This window comes from Phymastichus coffea, unplaced genomic scaffold, assembly GCF_024137745.1.
Source record: "Phymastichus coffea isolate CEN01 unplaced genomic scaffold, Cenicafe_Pcof_1.1 PCOF00031, whole genome shotgun sequence".
NCBI lineage: Eukaryota > Metazoa > Arthropoda > Insecta > Hymenoptera > Eulophidae > Phymastichus > Phymastichus coffea.
This window is the reverse complement of record NW_026706842.1, coordinates 3,369,545-3,391,367: the sequence shown is the minus strand read 5'-3', so window position 1 is coordinate 3,391,367 and position 21,823 is coordinate 3,369,545. Positions and strand designations below refer to the sequence as shown.

At 49.3% G+C, this 21,823-nt stretch overlaps 3 protein-coding genes across 8 annotated transcripts; 2 read left to right on the top strand and 1 right to left on the bottom strand.

The window, feature by feature from the left end:
- Window positions 1–2,290: 2,290 nt before the first annotated feature.
- LOC131663243 (solute carrier family 41 member 1-like) lies at window positions 2,291–12,931 on the top strand. Of its 3 annotated transcripts, none has more exons than XM_058933531.1 (9): window positions 2,291–2,783; window positions 8,409–8,528; window positions 8,604–8,828; window positions 9,402–9,700; window positions 10,143–10,467; window positions 10,547–10,841; window positions 11,007–11,212; window positions 11,303–11,451; window positions 11,517–12,931. In XM_058933531.1, the coding sequence occupies exons 3-9, from the start codon at window positions 8,696–8,698 to the stop codon at window positions 11,691–11,693; spliced, it is 1,584 nt and encodes a 527-aa protein (XP_058789514.1). In that variant the 5' UTR covers window positions 2,291–2,783; window positions 8,409–8,528; window positions 8,604–8,695; the 3' UTR covers window positions 11,694–12,931. The 3 variants fall into 3 exon arrangements, with proteins under 3 accessions (XP_058789514.1, XP_058789515.1, XP_058789516.1); XM_058933532.1 differs by lacking the exon at window positions 2,291–2,783 and adding an exon at window positions 3,296–3,593; XM_058933533.1 differs by lacking the exon at window positions 2,291–2,783 and adding an exon at window positions 8,057–8,311.
- Window positions 12,932–13,065: 134 nt separating this feature from the next.
- LOC131663241 (uncharacterized) lies at window positions 13,066–18,100 on the top strand. Of its 2 annotated transcripts, none has more exons than XM_058933526.1 (11): window positions 13,066–13,203; window positions 13,610–14,022; window positions 14,101–14,270; window positions 14,342–14,559; window positions 14,641–14,995; window positions 15,074–15,280; window positions 15,347–15,466; window positions 15,533–15,769; window positions 15,855–16,035; window positions 16,109–16,314; window positions 16,486–18,100. In XM_058933526.1, the coding sequence occupies exons 1-11, from the start codon at window positions 13,201–13,203 to the stop codon at window positions 17,559–17,561; spliced, it is 3,186 nt and encodes a 1,061-aa protein (XP_058789509.1). In that variant the 5' UTR covers window positions 13,066–13,200; the 3' UTR covers window positions 17,562–18,100. The 2 variants fall into 2 exon arrangements, with proteins under 2 accessions (XP_058789509.1, XP_058789508.1); XM_058933525.1 differs by having other exon boundaries at window positions 15,840–16,035.
- A 195-nt stretch (window positions 18,101–18,295) lies between these two features.
- On the bottom strand, window positions 18,296–21,445 carry LOC131663242 (uncharacterized). Of its 3 annotated transcripts, none has more exons than XM_058933527.1 (4): window positions 20,773–21,445; window positions 20,174–20,453; window positions 19,584–20,094; window positions 18,296–19,505 (listed from the first exon to the last, which is right to left on the bottom strand). In XM_058933527.1, the coding sequence occupies exons 1-4, from the start codon at window positions 20,948–20,950 to the stop codon at window positions 18,462–18,464; spliced, it is 2,013 nt and encodes a 670-aa protein (XP_058789510.1). In that variant the 5' UTR covers window positions 20,951–21,445; the 3' UTR covers window positions 18,296–18,461. The 3 variants fall into 3 exon arrangements, with proteins under 3 accessions (XP_058789510.1, XP_058789511.1, XP_058789513.1); XM_058933528.1 differs by having other exon boundaries at window positions 20,174–20,441; XM_058933530.1 differs by having other exon boundaries at window positions 20,174–20,467; window positions 20,773–20,796.
- Window positions 21,446–21,823: the final 378 nt, after the last annotated feature.

Genomic DNA, 21,823 nt, shown 5'->3' with positions numbered 1-21,823 from the left:
CGCACTTCTGAAAAAAAAATTCTTTTGCCAGATTAAAAGCATTAGTTTACTACGTAGCGATGCTGTAAATTCATAAATCTTTTCATTCATTTGACATAATGCACATACGAACATTTAACAAGAATGCAATATTTCTTGATTTCATAGTGAATGTACTGTTATCATATCATTATCTATGATCTCAAAGGATTCAAGTTTTCCTGCTAATTGATATCTACAAGTACCTCGAAATGCACAAATTATTTCAATCAGCATGAGAACTTGATACTGAATTACCTTTTTCCAAATACCATTTATCTTTTAAACTCGGAATAAAAGAGAAAGTAAAAAATAATATAGAATGCCGAATACAATCTTTGAAATAACGTTTATTTTTAGGCTCACTACCGAATGTAATATCCAAGGTCGAAATTAGCAGAAAGTATGACACTCTTAGAAATTTCAATATCGCAAAAAAACGTTGTTGCTTTGACAAATAAAAAAATGTTACAAGGTGTCATAAAATAATCAAACCAAGAATCAATGTTGATTACGATTTTACGATAAATTAAGGAAAAATTGCAGCGATGCCTTACCGTTTACATACTCGTCGTTTGAATGGCATTACAGATATCAATAAAAATTACTTGCAGTATGGTATTCCCCGGATTATATGCGAAAGGTTATAAGTGAACATGCCATTTGGACTCGGACTCAGCTTTCTTCATTTTCCTCACTCCTATTTTTATTCCGATATCTACTAAATAAACAGCGCGTTATTGCAAATAAAGATACTTGCCTGGTCATGTAAAAAAAACAAGTGACAAATATACTTGAAATAAACACGACACTTAATCCGATCCACAATTGTCTAATGCTCCTCCAAGTTAATTTCTACAAATCCAGTAATAAACGCTTGCCGACGATTGTGTCTTGTTGTTATTCAAAATCTAAAAAACTTGCAGATAGCGCCGACAGAATCAGCTGAAACATATTCAGTTCAGCGGCATGTGTATCGAGCACTTCGTTTGACTAAATAAAAATTCTGCCGACTGCGTGGCTGTTTCTCGGCTTTTACGACTGAGGCTTACTGTAGCTCTGGGCTGTAGTACTGAGCTACAATAAAATTCTTATCAGTCGCATTTGCAGCCCAGATTTTTAATCTGCCACGCTCGAAAATATCACTAGGCATAGAGTATCTGGCGGAGAAAAGAGTAACATGACATTTACGTATACATGCCTGCTGTACGGTAATGTCGAATGCGTAAGATTCGTTTATCTAGATCACTCGTAGTTTGTTGTTATATATCCGTGATAATGTATTGTTTTGTAATTGAAAAAAACAGTTGACGCGTGTAAGCGAGCAACTGAACGACGTGCCACGCGAAAAGATGCATTCCCGAACAATTATCACGAAACGATATTAATTTAATCTAGTAAGAGTAGCAAGACAGAATTAAAAGTGGAACGAGTGACGAATTGCTGAAGAAAGACGTTATTCATAAGCTGGGAATTTGATTAAGTTCTGCATACGATTCCAAATTTGTTCTCGTGAAATTACAACAGTGTTCAATTGGTAGTCGTAATTTTATTTAATGCAACTTTCAGGACGTTAAAAGTTGTCGTTGCAACTTTGTTCTAAGCCAATAGAAATGCCATGAACAAATATTATCTATAGATATGAGACAAGAAAAAATAAGGCAATTGAAGAAATGAATTGTGCGATGACGCGAACCAATTATTCGTAGTTTACTCGACGAAAGTCGATTTTTTCTGGAATTACAGTCGTAGCTATTACAGAACTACTAGTGTACAGGTACTAGGCCTTGACTCATCGTCGATTCTGCGATATTAGCCAAGCGTACCGGAGATAGAATTTAGAGCTGTTTGCGCAAATAATCGTACGTAATTGAACGTCTGATTGTTATTCGCGTTATTGACGGTGATAAGAGCCGCTTCACGCGTAACTGAATTTCAGCTGGAGAACGATTCCAAAATCGGTCTTTCTTTTCCGCGAATTTTTCCATTGCCGTACGCAGACCTCGGTTTCCCTTGCCGCCGCCGCCGCCGCCGCCGCCGCCGCCGCCGCCACGTTCCGTCAACAAAACACACGCCAGATTACGCATACCCCGGCAAAAACGAGATTGACCGTCCAAAGAATCGCGCGCGGATATAACACACAGCGAGCGAGTCGATGCCCACGCGAGATAATGTAAATATTTTGCGTTCCATCGATCGATCGTCAGATCGCGAGAGCGCGCGCTACAGCGTCAAAGGTTGCGCCGCTCGCGAGCGTCGGAGCTGGCCGGCGGCGCGCGCCAGTCCGGCTCTCGACGCCTACCTCGCTCGCTGGCCGCTGCTCAGGGAACCTGCCGTTTCCCGCGAAAATGTAGCTGTGCTCGCGATGCGCACTCGTGAATCGCCGTGGCGAACGCGTGGACAGTTGGAGTCGCCGACGACGGTGAGTTGCTGCGCGGCCGACGGCGCTTACGTTCGAATAAATAGCGGACCAGCTGGCACCGGCGGTACGTCGGGGGCCATCGGTCGAGAGCTCGATTTGCTCGAGTGCAGTCGCTCGCGGCAGCCGGCCGAATTCCATAAACAAAGACTCAGCGCGCAGCAGGACTCGATCGAAGCCGACTTGGAGTTGCGCAACGCCTCGGCGCTCGGCGTATCGCCGCCTGGGCGAGTGCCTTGCTGCAGGAGAGCCGCCTGAACGAGCGATGAGCGCGAGCGAGCGCCCGAGGAGAGCGGCGGCTACGTCAGAGCGAGCGGGTCCCGACGAGGAAGAAATCCGCTGAGAGGTGAGTGCTGCGCTCGTGTCGCGCGCCTCGGACTTCCATCGGACAAGGAGAAAAGTCCGCGCGAGGCGAGCTGCACGCCCGACCTGACGTCAGCGGCTAGCGTGGATAGCGCCAGGCGCGACGAGCAGCTCGGTGCAACGAAACGTTCTCGCGGTTGACTCTACGCGAGCCTCTTCGGATGCAATGTCGTAGACTCGACCGCGGACTCGATGCAAGTCCAGGCAGACTGAGCGGCGCAACGACCGGGAAAAGCCGGGAGCGCCGAGTCCCGAGCGCGGAAGAGAGAAAGGCGGCGCCGATCAGCGCGATCGATCGGAGTCGCCGACCGCGTCGGGGTGGTCGTCTTTGGCTGGCACTTGGCGCGCGCGGCGGTGTCTTCGTCTTCACGCCGCCGACGACCCATTACGCGCGCACGTACAGGCCGCACCGACTCGCGCGCGCCTGGCCGTGTGCGCGCGTGTACGTGCGCTCGCGTCGACCCGACTAAACGCTCCGCGGAGGCACTTTGATTATCAGTCAAGTGCGTTCGCGCGAGCCGAACGGTCCACCGGCACAAGCAGCTACGCTCCTCTCGCCCGGCCGGCTCTGGCTGCACCAGAGCGCCTCACCGTCCACCTACCGATCGAAAGACACTACTCGCGCCGCGTCCCCGGTATTCACCGATCGCGCTGCTCTCGCGAGAGGTCCGTACAAGCACTCGCCCCTGTTGGCCGTTCGAGCCTTTGACCCGCGCTCGCTTTTAAGGCTGGACTCCATCTACCCAACTAAGCTGGGCACGCTGGCGCAATTTCACCGGAATGTGTCTCCGCAGTGAGTATTTCGTGCGCCTCTTTGTCTCTTCCGTCTTCTCGCGACGATTGCGCAACCATTCCGCGACACTTGGCTCTCTCGCGGCTTTCGAAATTCGACGATTAAACTCTCGCGCGCCTCTTCTGCCTTCGTTTTTTCAACGCTGTTTACACGACGACGCGCTTGCCCCGGACACGATCCTCTTTATCTCGGGTCAACGCAGTCCGCGCACTTGTCGCGGTTGACAAAAGATAAACAGAAAAACAACGATTAATGCTTCACCATCAACGGACGTCCAATTCTCGAAGCTCGCTCGGTCGAATGTTTTCGATTTCGCATCTTGCAATCGCGCTCGGCTTGCGTAAGATCGCCGATACGTCCGCTTGGCGCCGGAAATTTTGAGTCTGCGTAAAGTTACGGATCATGCGCTTCTCGGCTGCAAGGTTCAATATTAATTTAAGTATACGACCGCTCCAATTTCTATTTAATCTTCTTGAGATATTAGGTTTTGTTACTAATGTTTTTTTTTCGATCACGCGGTAACTTGAATTATACCAAACTACAAGGCGGATAAACTTGCCGCAGCGGGGATGTAAAAGCGAATCTATACGCATCTCATCTTACATTACCGTCTCGTAAAAGTATTCAAAAACAGTATTATATTTAGAGCATCTCGAATTCTATTATGTACACTTAATTAAACAGTGATTATTTTATTTACACCGCGCGATTCGTCGCGATCGCCGCGTGAGGAAAGGTTATTCTCGTACGATCAACGGCTTTCCATTCCGTTGTCGGACCTTCTGCGTTCTGTGTTACGCTTTTTTGCGCTCTCTCTCTCTCTCTCTCTCGTGAATCGACTGACAAGAAGAAAGCGATTAGTAAACGTTTACGTAATTGATTTTAACAGCTCGCCCAACACTCGTAAGGCTATTTCACGTAAAAAAGTTTGCGCGCGACGAATTTTTTTTTTTTTTTTCAGATTGCGTATTTAACAAAAAATGTATTCAGAAAGGATATCGTAGAAAATAAACATCCTTGAGGTAAACTTAAAGCTGTGAATTGAAAAATGAATTATAATTTGACGCTGATTGCACGAAAACGGACGGGAAAAGTTCAACTATCGTTGTGCACATTTGGCTTGTGCTTGTACCTTGAAACTTATATTGTTTCTTCAAAAAATTGGCTCGGTTGCGAGTTGGCCAAATTTTAACAACGCGATTGGATGTGGATGCGCCGAAAGCGCGGGATTGATCGAAAGGGGAAATGCACTACGTCGTGAAGTGAATTCCAAGATTAAATTAGTATTAGTCTCCGACTATCTCGTGAATCGGATCGAACGATCTTGATTGAGCGACGAGAAGCGCGATGCATAATAGAGGGGCATTTTTGTGTGTGTAAAAGTCGCTAACATCGCGTCGTCGATTGCCATTGCTTCGTTTTTTGGTTCCTGTATCAGAAAAACTAACGTCCAACAAATTTCCGGTAAGACCGACGCCGGGCAAACTTACTGAATTTTTCTCAGTGTCGATTAATCGTTGCTTTCAGAATCGCGCCACTCTCCAATAAAAAAAATACCACTCAAACACGCGTCATTACGCTCGTACAGTAAGCACAAAGTAAATTCGACAATGGAACAAGAAGATCGGCGATTTGTGTGCGAACGGCAGTGCAATTCCACGAGATGTTCCTTACGACTTCTGCTTTATACTAATTTTTTACGAGTTGCCATTTGCGATCGTATTCATTTGCCTTGAATGGCTATTCACGATCAATTAACGTTAAATAATGACAAATAATTACTTTGGTCTATCGTGTCGACTGTCGCCATTGCCGCTACCGTATTATTTGCAGCAGTGCAAATTGTATGAAAGCTTTTTGTGGAATAAATTTGATGGCACATTGAGATATGACTATTATTGGTTACTCAATATCGTCGTTCAACATTGCAGAAACCTTTTTTATTTCGCACTGCGATCCCAATATATCCTGTACACGAGCGATATTTCCATGGAAATCGTTAACCAGGTGTCATTTACTAGTTCTGTTGACTTGACACCAAAAGTGAAAATTAATAACAAAATATATATCAACGTATAGGTCTTTCAATGCTCTTTAATGTTGTCATCGTCAAACATTGTCTTTCCTCGCTGTTAGAGAGTTTCTACATAAGGAGACATCAAACGCCGAACATACATCGGCCACCAGACGTTTATTATGGTGAAAAAGGAAAGTCACATGATATATTATTGTACCGATAATGTTAATATAGTCTATCTATACTTATCATTGATCACATCCTGTGCAATCAAGCGAACACACCCAGGTGTTAAATAAATAATTTGTTTTTTAACTCGGTAATTTCAGTATACTACCCATGTTCGTTGTTCGACGTTCGATGTCTTCTTATGTAGAACTCCTTTAACGAGAAATTAAATTAAGCTGCAAGCGCTAAGTAGCGTTATAAGTTAATTTTTTTTTTCTTCGTTAATAAAAAATAAGTTCATGTCTCGATCGAATGTTCTTAATTTTTTCTTTTCGTTGACATCATCACTTTTCAATCATCTATGTGAGCATGACCAAAATTAACGCACCAGTATTTTCCATAATAATGTACATAGATACAAAAATATGTACGCATGCGCTAACTGTAGTCGTGTGCAGGTTGCCGGCACACAGTTTAGTCGTTTAAAGAAACTGCAAGGAATTGTATGACACATTTTTCAGCGCGAGTTTGCACTAATATTTATTGTAAACTAAAAATTGTGCCATTACAATTCCTTTCAGTTCTCTTATACGACTGAACTGTGTGCCGGCAACGTGCACACGACTACAGTTAGCGTATGCGTACACGCTTATGTATGTACGTTATTATGGTAAATATTGAAAAATTAATTTTAACTAAGTTCCTATAGATAATTAAAAAGCGATGATACCAATCTAAAGAGAAAGTTAAGAGTATTTGGTTGGCATAGGCAAAATTTTTTACTTTAGATTTAGCGGAGGGCGAGAAATTGAATTTCTCGTTAACTACGATGAGAGACAATGTTTTACCATTACAACACTAAAGAACATTCGAAGACCTATACGTTGATATATATCTTTTTAGTAATTTTCACATTTGGTGCCAAGTCAACGAAGCTTATTTACTAGTTTAATTATTTCGAATTTAAGTTTACAGTAATTTCACTTGTTAAGCGTTCTGCGTAAATTTTAGAAGCAATTACATTATAATTATATTCTTCAAAAAAGAAAACTAGTATGTCATTTAAGTTGCTAACTAATGAATTTAAACAGAAATAAAGTGAGCGTTTGGATGGGGAATAATAAACAGGAATTGGATTGTAGTGTATTTGGTTTAGTCAAAGGAATGGTGGCGTTCAAGTTTGAGCTGTAATTTTCAAAGTTCCGTTTGGGATCCAGACTTGCAAGCGGGTACTGTAGGTGCATGCATGTCTGTGAGAGGGGGGAGGGGGCAGTAGCGAAATGCTCGCCTACGATTAGTGCGCGTACTCCGGTAAAAATAGACAGTCCGCGAGTAAATTGACAAACGCAGAAGCAAGGGTACCGTTCGCTCCTTTTTTACGAGACTCCAATGTAATTATGTAATAAATAGCGGCAAAAGCGTTCCAACGATTCCGCAGTTGTTTCCGGCGCCTTTGATTTTATATAAGTAAAGGCGCGCGGTCAAGCAAGGCCTCGCAAATCGCGCGAACGAACGTGGCCGTGACGTCGGCGGCGCACGCGAGGCGCCTCGGGCCGCGAGGCCTGGACGGTCCGCCGGAGCTTTCGTCGGCGCGTTTGCGACACTCGCGACAGACGCGGCACGCGAGGGCTTGCGTAACGCGCCACCGTTGCGAATCGCGCGGACGTCGGCGGCTGCGGTGGGCATCGGCACGCGACCGGCGCGCAGCGCAGCCGGACGTCTTTAAGGACGGCCTGGCCGCGGGCCGCGGGCCGCGGTCGTTGGCGCGATCAACGCCCACGCGCGCCTCGAGACGAGCAGGCAGGAGCGTACGCACAGGTGCGCTCCCTCAGCGAGGAAGTGTGTCAGTCAGGCGACGCGCTCTTCGCTCCTCTTTTTCGGCCGCGCCGCTCGCCCGTTATTTTCTTCCTCGTTGTTCCTCCGAGTGCCGCGGATTGGACGACCGTCGCACGTGCAATTCCGTGCCAGCTCGGCCACCCGCTCACCCGTTTGGCTTCTTTTTTTTTTTTTATATTTCTATTTGCGCTGTCCGAGGCTCCGCGACGGCCAACTCTTGCTCGTCGGCGTCGTGTCGATTGCATTCGAATCGTCGTAGATGAGGTGCGTCATGCGATCCAACTGGTTGATTTCGAGACCAAGGCCGCCGAACTGTTATACACTCTCGCGAGGATGTCGCGCAAAAGTTGCTCGTCATTTCGATAATTAGCCGGCAACAATGCTGATTAAGCTCGCGGCGAATCAGCCGACGCGAAAAGGCTGCCATTGCAGAGAAAAGAGAAGAGAACGACACGTGCTGGTTATCTCAGAACGTGCGGACTCGCGCTAAGAGGAAGAATGGAGCAGATGTGCCGGAGCCGCTTGAACGTGGTCGAGCGGTGTCGCGTTTCCGCCGCGATTGGCGTACAAAGGTTTCCGGCTGCATCTCGATCGGCGCTTGTTCGCTCGGAGCATTGGCTGCGGTAACCTCGCGCCAACCCGATTGCGAGTCGAGAGCCGAACGTGCGCCGCGGGCACTCCATCGGCAGAACAATCGGTAACGCTCGGGCGCTTGCTGGCGAATCGTCGAAAGAGAGAGACGACGGCGGTCGCGGTGATGAGAGGCGCGGCAATTGACGCGTATCACTTTGCAGTTCTTGCAGACTAAAGCTGACGGAAATCGGATCGTCGGAGCAGACGCTGCCGCAGGTTGATCCCGCGCGAGACTTGTTGGGCGTTCCAGGAGAGCGCATCCTCCGCTCGCAGCGAACACGGTAAGCGTCGCCGCCCTGCGCGCACTATTCGAATGCGCGCCGACACAGCAACTGACGACGCTCGCCCATGCACAGGCACGGCCGTATGTCCAGCCTTGGTGAGCGAACCGAGGCTGCTGCTGCTGCTGGACGCGACGGAGCTGGAGTCATCAGCGGAAGCAGAGAACATGTCGTTCGGCAAGGACAGCATAGTCCTGGATCTCAGCGGCCTCGACGATGCCGCGGAAAAGGCGAGATTGGACTTACCCACAGCCGAGGCCGTGCACCGCGCGGAGCCGGCCATCGTGAAGAAAGTTGCGGGTAAGGAAGGTCGCTGCTCCTTTGAGCGCCAGTGCGACACTAGGCGCGGCCGGCTAGCTGGCGAACAAAGCGAACGAATGATTTCGCGGCTTTGTCTGGCGTCGCGCGGTTTACTGCCAGGAACTTTCCGCGAAGCCAGTCGTGTTGCAACCTCGCGGCAAGGCGACTGGACAAGTCGGCCAGGCAGGCGGTGTCAATAAAAGCAGATACCAATTCTAATTGCCAGATGCGCGGCTTGTTTACATCTTCAATCGACTCGTCGTCACGCGGGGAAAAAAACACCTACGACGCGCTATTCGCGCTGATAAGCCGCGCTCGCGCCTTTCCGTTCTCTCGAACCCGCTCGATTTTATCAATTTCGCGATCTCTCGCGCCTCTTTAAACATTCGAGCGATTAGTCTGCAAATTAGATACGAACTTTTCCGCTCGAGATTAAACACTGAAATCGGAATACCGGAGATAACGCGCGCGCGAGCAGTCCCTTGGCGTGTGCACCGTAGCTGCGGTTAGCCGGGCGAGCACGAGCTCGCGCACGCCTTCGATGACGAGGACGACGCACGTTGACGATTGCAGCTGGCCTTAAGTCGAGCGCAAGCGGCAAGGTACCAAATGGAAAATGCCAAGAGATGGGCTCGCTCTCGAGCGGCAGCTCGATCGCGACCATTTGCTCGGCCGCCAACTCCGAGCCCGACTCGCCCTCGAGCGAGCCTCCCGGCAAGCGCCGCGACCCCGAGGACCCACCCAAGAAGAAGAGGAAGAGCCGACTCATCACCGACGAGACCTGGTACCACACCGGATTGCAGATCTCCGTGCCGTTCTTCATCGCGGGAATCGGGACCATCGGCGCCGGTCTCGTTCTCGCCAAGGTCAAGGTACGTGTCGACTCCAACGAGCGTTCCTCGCCGCGATGTGCTCGTCGAGCAATTTCTTTTTGAGCGCCAGTAATGACGGCTAATCTCGCGTGTCGCGTGGACACGGAATTCAGGTCAATAAAACTCGATGCGCGCGAGGCAACGAGGCAACGAGTACACGCGATTACAACTGCATCGAGCCGTCGCGCGCGCGGCGCCCGATAATTAAACTAATTACGCGCTCGCGCCTTTCTCGACGATAAGCTTTATTTTATCCAGCCTCATTGAAGCTGCGCGATAAACGGAATCAGTTAGCGGATTATAGTTTTATCGACGGATCCGCATCCATAGCCAGACGCTCGGCCGAATTCGATCGACAGAGATATCGCGGTTATTTGGAAAACAGAGCGATGGCCAGATTTTCGCGAACGGCTATTGACTCGAGACTTGTCTCGGCCAACAGGACTGGCCGGTATTCGAGGAGGTGTCCCAAATCTTCATCCTCGTGCCAGCCCTTCTGGGTCTGAAGGGCAATCTGGACATGTGCCTGGCATCCCGGCTGAGCACCCAGGCGAACCTCGGCAACATGAAGACCTACCGCGAGATCTGCAAAATGATAATCGGCAACATCGCCCTGGTGCAGGTCCAAGCGATCGTCGCGGCCACCCTCGTGGCGTTCTTCGCCACCGCGGTCGGCGCCGCCATGGACGGGCAGTTCTCCTGGAACAGCATGCTCCTGTTGATGGCCTCGAGTATCTGCACCGCCACCAGCTCCTGCTTCATTCTGGGTAGGACGATCCGACGGGAGGTGGTCGGCCGGCCGATTGGCTTGCGCGGTGAACAATGACCGGTCCATTCGCGTTGCAGACTTCGCCATGATCGCGGTGATTATGGGCGCGCATCGGACGAAGATGAATCCGGACAATCTGGCGACCCCGCTGGCCGCGTCTATCGGCGACGTGGTGTCGGTGAGCGTGCTGTCGGCGATCGCCTCGCAGCTCTACCTCTATCTGGCCAACGACATCTGGATCCTGTACGCGATAGTGGTCGCCTACCTCGTCCTGCTGCCCATCTGGATTTGCATCGTGCTGAAGAACAAATACACGAGGAACGTGCTGACTTCCGGCTGGACGCCGGTTATAACTGCCCTCTTCATCAGCGGGTAAGTTGCCCCGGGGCTTATTGTTCGTCGGCGCAAACACGGCGCTCGCGTCGCATTCCATTGCATTATTCGAGCAACCAGATAAGACGCGATCGCCGTTTCAACACGGCCGCAGAAATCATCCGCGCGCATTTAATGTTCGCAAGCCAAACATGCGCATTGCAGGCTAGGTGGTCTGATCTTGGATCAAGCGATCGACCGGCTCAACGGATTCGTCATCTTCCAGCCGATCATCAACGGGATCGGCGGTAATCTGGTCTCCGTTCAAGCGTCCAGAATCTCGACGATGCTGCATCAGTCGACGCTCATCGGTATCCTGCCTCCGTGGACCAGAACCTGGGTCTCGCCGTGGACGGCGCTCTTCCGCGGGGGTAGCTTATCTTCTGCAGCGTCGTTAATCCGAATGCTCGACACGGGCGCTGCCTAGCCCAGAGGGACTGATACGACCGTTCTGCTTTCAGAGCCGTCCGCGAATACGGCGCGACTTCTAATCGCCATGTCGATTCCCGGGCACGTGGCATTTTCCTTCGCAGCCGATTACATACAATGGGGCCGCTCGACGATACACATTTACTTTATGCTATCTTATTTGACTGTCGCCGTCCTGCAGGTAAAGTACACACGAGCACCGCGATTGGTGGATGTCGATGCACTCATCATTTTCTCCTCGCGCAGGTGATGCTGCTGCTCTACGTCGCGCACATTATGATCCACGTGATGTGGAAATACAAGATCGATCCTGACAACTCGGCCATCCCTTACCTTACCGCTTTGGGAGACCTCAGCGGATCAATGCTACTGGCCGTTGCTTTCATCTTTCTCCAGCAGATCAATCGCGAGTACAAGAGTTAGCGCGCCGCTTATCGTCGTTTATCATTGTTTTGTCCCAAAATACTCGAAATGTATAAAGATTTTCGAATAGCTTGAATTTTATTTTCTCCCTATCGTTACAAAGAGATCTATATTTGGAAATACTAATTGATGCACGAGTAATTTCTGTGATAAATATGGCCTTCAATTGGTAATCAACTTTTTGTACGTTACGAGTATTTCTTCGGTGTTCGCACTTGTCCACTTTTTGTTATTATTTAAGACAATCAATCGTTCGATGTAAAAAGTCAGTTATTGTTTTAAGAGAAGTTAAATTACCTGCAACGTCAAGTACAATGTTCAAGACACACTTAATATTTACAGATATTTTATGGAGCTTACAGTAGTACTTTAATTAATCCTTTACTTTACTAGATCTCGTTGTTGTAAAACAGTTTTAATACTAGCCATATTATTTTTTTATCTGTAAATACACATTAAGATAATTCTTTGGTTATTTTAAACGTACACTGACACGACTTACTATTTTATGCAAGACAAAGGGTCAGTCGGAGACAATAAAACCTGTACGTTACAGAGCTGTTATTGCATTTTAAAGTAGTCGGGAAAGTACAAGTAAGCTTGTTCTTGCGACAATGCACCATTGTAATATATATAATTATAATATAATAGTAGAGTTTGAGATATAAACGATCGTGTCTACTTCAATTTGATGAACTATGACGACGCTGTAGCGTAAAGATTATCAGTGTATCGTTAACGGCGGTATCGATTGTAACTACAAAAAATATATAATGAACATAAAGTCTCTTCTTGCTAACGTAACTTCCAGGCATAACAAGAGAAAAAGTTGAAGGTCACTTTGCAATTACGTAATCCTCGTTCGCCGTTCGCTCGGGATAATGTTCGCATTGATAATCGATTGTTACTGTAGAAGCTGAGGTAATCGAAAAGGTGTCAGTGTACACGATAGTTAGCAACGCACATAGGTCATTTTCACGTTATTGTTTCAAGCTTGCGAACGCGCAGGCCTTTCGGTTATTAAGGATACCTAGCCACGAGCATCGAGCACCTGTCACTCCGGCAATCTTGTTACTGAACAATTATGTTGAACAAATGAAAGGTCATGGATACGCGATATACATATTCGCCTGTGGACCAGTATTACAGTGAAATACACTTACGTTATGCGTATATTCTTGTAGCTCGCCTCAGCGATTGTAATATTGAAAAATAAAGGAAAAATATTCCGAAGAGTATGCGCTCGGGTTCGAGATTGATTTCCCCGCACGGTCGCCGGAAAATCAAGTGTACGTCCAGTCCAATAAGTCGTCCGTCGGGCGATGCCGTAGATGTGCGCTTATCCGTACTTGCGAGGGGGTAGTCGCGAACGACGCGCTACGTAACATAAACTGTACCGCACCGAGCGGCGCCGAAGCTAAGCAAGTTAGCGCCGGCCAGACGGGTTTCTCGAGGCAGCCAGCCGGCACGGGCCAGTCGGCGAATATGTGCCGATTGCTCCGGCGACATGGTGAGTTGCCATTGCTAATTATTAACGCTTGTTAACGAGTTATCGCCTCAAGATTATCTCGAGTATCTTTCGGACGGTTACTTTTTTCACGGAATTACCAGTGCAGCATGGTATACGCTCCGAAATCCATTTGCCGTAATTACAATATTTCAATCGGATTGAGAACTCTCGCTTTGAACGCGCCGCTAGTCAATCATCCGTAATGTGACCTGATTATTAAGTTCAATCGAGTGCACTGGTGATTCAGCATTGTTCAACTACTGAAGAGCAGCGGTAGTCTTGTCAGGCTGTCGCGATCGACAAAAGAAAAAATTGAACGCCCGAATAAGACATATTTGCATCTGAATTTAGGCCAAAGATAGGAAGATTTGTGCAGGAAGCAATCGCCTTATCCGTCGCGTATAAGGTTTCAATAGGTTCTCACGAACGTAGTCGCGTCAATGGGCGTGCGCTTGTCAACGCAGCGGCAAGATCAAGAACGAGAATGCAGGTGTGCGCCGTGATGGTTGCGTGCCTGTGGGCCTGGGTGGGCGCTGGCGACGTGATCCGCAACGAGGACATATGCGGACCGCACAACGGCCGACGGCTCTACCTCGAGCTCGGGGAACAAGGCGTCTTGAGCGCCGACAACGTGACGTTCGTCAAGAACTCGCCGCAGCAAGACGCGTCGAGGCCCTACGCCACCAGCAACAGCAGCCACGATCAGTGCAGCCTTGAGTTGGTCACCTGCCCCTCCTGCGTCATCACCGTCACCTTCAAAAGCATTAGCCTTTTACATCACTGCGGCGATGGTGGAATGACCGTCGACAGCCCTTGCAGGTGCTCCCCACGCCTTACTGCGCGTGCCCCATCGAGCTAGACCGAAAATCCCACTAATCGCTTTGTCAAAACAAAAAGGTGCGACTACGTGTGGATATCGGAACCACCCTACGAGGATGTGTCCGGCACACCATTTTGCGGCCACTACGCGCCAATAACCTACCGCTCCAACACGAGGACACTGTCCATCGTTCTGCTTTACAGCCAGTCTCACGAGCACGCCTTCAGTCTGGAGTACACGGCTGAAAGTACGCGCTCGAGGATTGAGGATAATTAAGAGGTTTCGATCGTCATCGTTATGGTGGCTGACATTTTGTAGGGAACCGACTGCTGCTGAAGGGCTCGAACAGCGTAAGCGACATGTCCAAATCCATGAACAATAGCGGCGGTGGAGTCTTGACCTCGCCGTTCTTCCCGTTGCGTTACCCCCGCGATCTTGGCATGGAGTACATTATCGCCTGTCCAAGCGAAGCTCCATCGTGTCAGGTGAGAGTGCTGTTCAGTGACTTTCAGCTTGCTCCGGTGTCCATCATGGAGGTAAGCGAGGGCGGTAGTGCAGTGGAGGCCACGCGGGCCTACGGAAAGGACCGAAGATTAAGGCTGAAACAACTGTGACAGTTCTACGACTGGAATGGGCAGAGATTGGACGTGAGCAGCGGGGCCCGCTTCCGACCTCCGATAATCGTGTCCACGGGACCGTCGCTGCTGATCAGATTCTACGCAAACGGCGGCACGGGTCTCGGCTACAAGGCCTTCTACTCGTTTGTCCCGGTGCTCGCGCACGACAGCCACAGCCAGCCCATCACCGACTGCGGCGGCTACGTGGAGAACCTGGGCGGCGCTATCACCATGATGGACATGGTAGGCGAGGGCGTCCAAACCTACGACTGCGTCTGGCTCATTCGACCACCCAAGAACTTCATACACGCGAAGACGCACATGTACCTCAAAGTCATCACCTTCGCCGACATGGGTAAGCAAAGGCGAGCCGACCGCCAGGATCTCGCCCGACTCGACCTCATCCGCGTTTGCTATTTTGACGCTCGATCAGCGGGAAACACCGAGCTCATAATCAAGCAAGGACCAACGTCGGCCCTAATGCCACTGGAGGTGCTGCGTCATCCGGTCAGTCAGCTGCAGCCGCCAAAGATGCGGGAGCACGTGACCCCCGTGACCAGTGGATTCCACGTGAGCTTTCGCGGCAGCTTCGGGCCCAACTCCAGACTGGCCATCTCTTACGCGACTTTCAGCTACATGGGTAAGCCAATTGCTCGTAGCGATTCTTCGCCCTCGCCCTCGCCAAGTTAACTCCGATTGACTGCAGATTGCTTCACCGGCACGGACTTCCTGTGTCAAAACCACCGCTGCATCTCGAGTCAACTGAACTGCGACGGCTTCGACCATTGCGGCGATAACAGCGACGAACCAGCGACCTGCTTGCATGGTAAACGAGCTCGCGATCGTTTCTGGTTCTAAGTCTAAGCTCATCGTTACTACTGTCGGCCTACAGCCGAGTGGGAGATCAATATGCCAGACCGCAAATGGCAGCTGAACAAGGCCAACTATTACTTTCCCAAGATCGACCGCTACCCCGATCTGAAAACAGCCACTCTGGTTTTCGTGGCCAGCAGCCTTGGGCTCATTGTGCTCATATCGGCGCTCATTATCCTTCTCTATGGAGTCGGCGCCAGGGCCAGGCAGCAGCGCGAGCTGCAATCCAGACTGCGGACCATCAGCGAGCTTCTGGGTAGGGTTAGCCGGCGAGCTTGAGTCAAGCAGTACCCGATATCTCATTGACGAGCTCTATATTTCGACAGTTATCGAACTTGCAGATGGTGCGCACATCGATGAGATATCGGTGGCGGACGACCCGCCGGTCTACGAGGCGCCGCCCAACTACGACGAAGTCATCAAGATCGGCATGGAGGACGAAGCTGGCTCGAGCAGAAGGAAGAAGCAGCGCAGCCCGCGGGACGGCAGGAGGAGTAGGAGCATACCACCCAGTCAGTGCTCGTGAGTGCTGCTCGCCTGTCGTCACTGAAACTCAGCGCTCGACCGACCGACCGACCGACCGATTCTTTTGTAGATGCGACTGCGAGCCGCAGCTCACGCTCGACATTTACGAAGACCCGACCGCGACCAACCGCAGCGAGCTGCCGATGGCCCACGCTGCCGACTTGAGCGAACAATCGATTTCAACGCCCGAGAGTCCGCCGCCAGCCTACGTCACTCCACCGGGAACTCTTTCGCGACCACTCAGCTTCGCAACGGCGAACGACCTTCCGGGTCCTAGTAAGTAACGAGTCAATTGACACTGCGGAACATGTCGAGAAGCCGGTATTAGAAGCACTCAAAGGGTGCAATTGCGTCACTCGAAAGCCATATATGCCAATAGCGAGTAGCCCGCGTCCGCCGTTACGAAACAACGTCCGTCATGCGAGTCTCATTCGACGGCTTTGGCAGGCGGAGCTGCGACTCATCCGGCAGGCGCTAGCCCCGGGTCGCCAGCGGCGGTCTGCGGTGCACGAAGATGCAGGCCCGAGTGCAGCGGAGGGCGGCGAGGTCGACAACGCGAGTGCCGCTCTCTGCCGACCTCGCGAGCCGCCTCGGCCGAGCGCGACGCGACGCTAGCGGCGACGGCCACGTCGACCTCGGCGGTGGCGGCCGCCACGGCCGAGACGGACGGGGCGGACGAGTCCGCTCTCGGTGCGTATTCGGCGGCGCACTCGCTGCTGGCGCCGCCTTCTCATCGAGTCCCTCCGATTATCCTGCCGCAGTCGACGCTGTCGAGCGCTGCCTCAGCATGCACGAGGCCCGCGTGCGCCGCCAGCTGCTGCGCGGCCGCCGGCCGACTCCGCCGAAGACGCGGGGTCGAGGGGCCCGGGGCCGCGGACGAGCCTGAGCCGGAGGCGGCCGAGCGGCGGCCCGTCCACTCGAGCTGCTCCTGCCAGGGGGCCTGTGGCTGCGCCATCAACGCCCGCCCCGCCGCCGCGGCGCTCGACCCGAGGGCCGACTCGACTAGCGCCGACGACTCGGCCTCCGTCCGGCCGGCCTGGTACGCCAACGTCGCGAGCTCTGATTCGGCGCCGAGCTCGCTCGCCAGCTGCTCCAGCTCTTGCAAGCTCTCCGTCTGTTCGAGGGACAGTCGCGCTACCAATATCTCCAGCCTCAGCGCCTGCGACAGTTCCGACAGGCTGCACCTCGACAGCTTGGATGTCATCTCCGAGACGACCAGCGTTCTGGGACCCGACACGCTGGCCAATACGCCCATCGGCGCCACTCCCACGAAGATCGTCGCTCAGTCGGCCACCGGCTGCGATATCAACGGCCTTTGCGAGAGCATCAGGGTCCTCGACACCTTCCTGGCTCGGCGCCATGCCGCAGCGACCAGTCGAGCCGCGGGAGCAGTTAGAAAGACCGGTAAGCCGATGACTGCGATGGTGCTTGGCACTTCGAGCCACAGCAATGACCGACGATCATCCACCTCGACTAACTGTACCGACTCGTCCAAAAGGGAACAGGCGAGAAGAACACTCTGACGCTCAACTGAAGACAATCGGGCCGAATAGATCTCGTTTGCATTTCCCATTTTCGTAGCAGCTGACAAGGGAAGTGATACGAGGATTTTGCCATGTCAAAATATAAGCAGCCATTTGATCTGTTTAGCAGCGAACAATATTTTAATTATACTTCAGTTGTAAAGAATCTGAATCTTTTTAACGAAGATTGGGTTATTGGTTTATTTAACTGTTAAATTTTAGCAAACAATTCGAATCGAAAACTCCACTTAAAAATATTTATTGAATCGTAAAGCTTTGTTATATTGTGCTATTTTGTTTCACCAATTTAAACCATGAATCTGTACGAAAAATACAGAGCTTACGACAACAAATTGATAGTTTTTCACGACTATATTTTTATATTAAAGAAAGTAATTAACGAAGACAACATAAAACAAAAAAATTGATTTTATTCGATTATAAATAAGATGATGTGCAATGTTAATATAAATCCGTCCCTAAATCGAAACATTGTAATAATGATTATGGAATTGAATGTGAATAATTCTATTTGAATAAAGACACTTTTAAATCGAAATTAGTTCTATTTACTTTGTATTATTGAGCTGACTCAGACATAGAGAAGACTAGTTTTTTGTCAATAAACGTATTCATTGCTTCCCATCATAAATTATTAATCACAGTTTAGTGCTTTGCAATTTCATGAAGCATATGTTTATTGATAGGATCCGTCGATAGAATCGTCAGTTAGTTATTTACATAAGCTTAATTTTTGTCGGATTGCTAATGAAGTGACAATATTACACGATATCGATGATTAATAAATGAATTGTTTTATTTGCAAGTTTCGTAAAGTAACTATTGTCGCATAGATTTAACGAATAATAAAAGCCTCAATGATCGTGTCGAATTGATCGACTAAAACCATTTCAATATAGAATGAGCTATGTTGATACGACACTGGCAATACTTTTTGTAACCTTTATCAAGGCATATGGCATCGTGTCCGTAGAGATTTATGCGACTAACTTGTTCCTCTCGTATTATGTGTATACCCGGAGGACGATAATCCATAGTAATTTCAAATTTACCGCCTCCAGGCGTCAATTCTAACAAATAAAAAAGCTTAAGCACTTTATCGGTAGGTCGAAGATTATCGTAGTCAAGTAACTTTTTAACTCTGATAATACGTTTGAGCGAGAGTATCGAGCACAGCCTTAGTCCGAGGCTAGTCTTGTAACGTTCGGTGAGATTATTGACGTATTCGACGAACTGACTGGCTCCTTCAGAGACAATCGGATCGGACTTATTGTAGGACTCAAACCCGACACATGTACACCAATGTGGTGAGATGCCAGCATCTCTACAGCCCCTCTCCATGGAAGTTGGCTTAAATAAACTAGAACATAGAGGGCAGCCAGTGCTGATCGGTGCTTGACCACCAGCTCTCTGCAACACATCCCTTAGAGTCTCGTATACGTCGTAAGGCGAAGTAAGGCGATCTTGATTGACAAGTAAGGCAGCATAAGCATCGGGATTCCGTCGCCGGAACCACTCTGGCAGCCAAATGTAGAAGAAGGGTAGCCGCTCCTCGTACCAGCCGACGAATGTGTCGCGTATGTCACCGTAGCGCATGCCGTGGTCGCTCAGCACCACTACCATGCTATCGTTCATCACTCCAGCGTCGTCCATCGCACGTAGCTTGGCCACGAATCTGGCGTCGTAGAGCGATGGCCCGTTCATGCTCTCGTGGCTGATGCTGTTGCTCCAGAAGAAACCAAAGGATGGACGGCCAACGAAAGCTTCGGAGAAATCAAGCGCTGCGTTGAAGATTCGATCGACGCTGAGCTCTGGACCGGTGCAGTGCTTGCAATTGAAGCGTTGTCGAGTTGGTAGCAGTTTCTCCGAGGCCAAGATGTAGGGCCGCAAGTAGTAGTCCGTCGGTGGCTTCATGAATCCAGCCTGCAAAGAAAATGGCCAACCATTCTTTATCAGCTGCTCAAATGATATCTGAATTGCATATATTTACCAAGAATTTACCTTGACGTTGTTGAAAGTACTGATGCCTGCCTGGTCCTCGGCATAGGCAGTGGCATAGCCGACGTCTCTGAAGTTATACCAAATCATCGGACAATGATCCAGCGTATAAGGCAGTTTCGCATCACATCTCAAGTTGGATGTAGTCTCATTTTGTCCTGTCAATATCGCCATGAGATTTGGAAAAGTATTGTCGCCCATCTTGTTATAACCACGCAGCTCGATCCACCCTCGTTCTGCGAAGTAGGCGCAGGCTGCGGGCATAGTACGGTGAAAGTTGAGACGTGACACGCTGTCCAGTCCAAGCATGAGCACGCTGAGGGCCTTTTTATTCTTCATCGATGAACTACTCGACTTGTTCAGTAGTCGCTGACGGGCACGTTTGGGATTTATCACGGAATGAGTGTTCTTGTAAATCACCTTAGCTTTGCCGTCGCGACAGGTGACCAGCAAAACTTGTACATCTTTTTTGTCCAGAACAACTCGATCTTTGAAATCTTGACACGGTCCTGCACTGAAAAATGCCAACGTCCATTAGAATTGTCTAGCAAGCTTTCGAAACATATTTTCTACGTTTTCTGCAAAGATTGTACCTTATTCTCGAATCCATATCGAGGAAGAATTCATTCGCTGTCGTCGGCCTGCTGATGGCTGCCCAACAGCATGACAATTTCACATATCTCTTGGCAGCATCCTGGTCTACCGTCAGATGAATACTTCCGTTGGCCTGTCTGTTAATAGTAGTGAGTTTTGGCTTCGTTGAACATGGTTCGAATGTTTCCTTTTTCACGAACTGCCTGATGGACGGATCGTATGGGTTCACCGAGAGCATGTGGCATTTCGAGTTCCACACGAGGTAACCTGCGTTCATTTCTACGGATCAAATACTTATTGTTTTGTTAGGGGTTTAGTAGTGTCCTTGATCAAACGAATTTTTTTTTCACAACGCTGACAGCTTTCTGCAGCGGAAGCAATCGATTGTAAGCACAAATAGCATAGGCAGGCGATATGACGTTTATACTAAATTCTTCCAGAAAAGTCTTTTGATAAACTTAATGTAAGGCTATAATATATTAAGAAAGTAATATTAATATATTACAATTTTATTATTTGTACCGCGCAGTCAACAAAATTTAATGCGAAAGAGTTTAAAAAGAATATCTTTAAAAGATAATTGTAACTTATAGCTTACCGACGGAACTGTTATGGAGGTTCCGTGTTAAGTATTGATAATGTTGGTAATCCGATCGCTCATCTGTGGTATAGTAGAAATAAGTGAAGGCAAATACGCACAACATTAGCAGAAGTGTAAAGCTCTGCAGCATACGACTGAGCCGCAATCCCTTGGATAGCTTCCAAACAATCCACATATTTTTCGACTTTCTGGGGCCTCAATAATTTCCGTGCACTGGTCACGGCACACCGTGTCATCTCATCTCGCTGTTATTTGTATTAAGTGTTCCTCAACATAAAATACTTCGGGGCGCACTCTTCATACTTTGGTCGATCGAACGGCGACACCCGAACAGTGTACGCGCTGCTCAGCATCGCTGATCCGGACTGCGCGTCAACTGACATTTGGCTGTTTGGCTAACTTCCAATGATACGGTTGCTTGGCACTTTATCGGACTATATCGAGTTACGGCAAGCGCACAGATCGCATATATTAGCTCCGTGTGAGCAGTGCGTTCTCGGTTTCGCGTTGCTTAACGTTTTTTCAATAATGATCTATCTTTAATTGACAATCCAACAATTGAGTTAACAGTCTGCTTGTACATGTCTCCTAACAGCAACGGCATTGCCAGTGCGACCGTTTCACTTCGCGACTCTGTCGTCGTGTTGCTTAACATTTTCTGAATGTTCAATCTCCATTGGACAAACACGATTTAATTATAGTCAATTCGTAGGCCTGCCGACGAGCGTTCCGGAATGATAGCAGTGGTATTGCAAGAGTTAGCGAGTGTGTCGAGCGTCGGCGCGGCGCTTGGCATTCTGAAGTTTCGACAAGGAGCCAGCCAACCAAAGAGAGAGAGAGTGAGAGAGAGAGAGAGAGAGAGAGAGAGAGAAAGCGCGACTGCTGGGCGCCACGTGTGTGGTGACTCAGTTACCCCTTCTCGCTCTTCGAGTTCATTCTCCTCTAGACATACTTCCGACGGGACGTAGGGGAAAATACTTTTCGAAACCAGAGGGAGCGAATATGCCAGATCTCTAGGTAGACGTCAAAAGTAATATCGAAATAATCT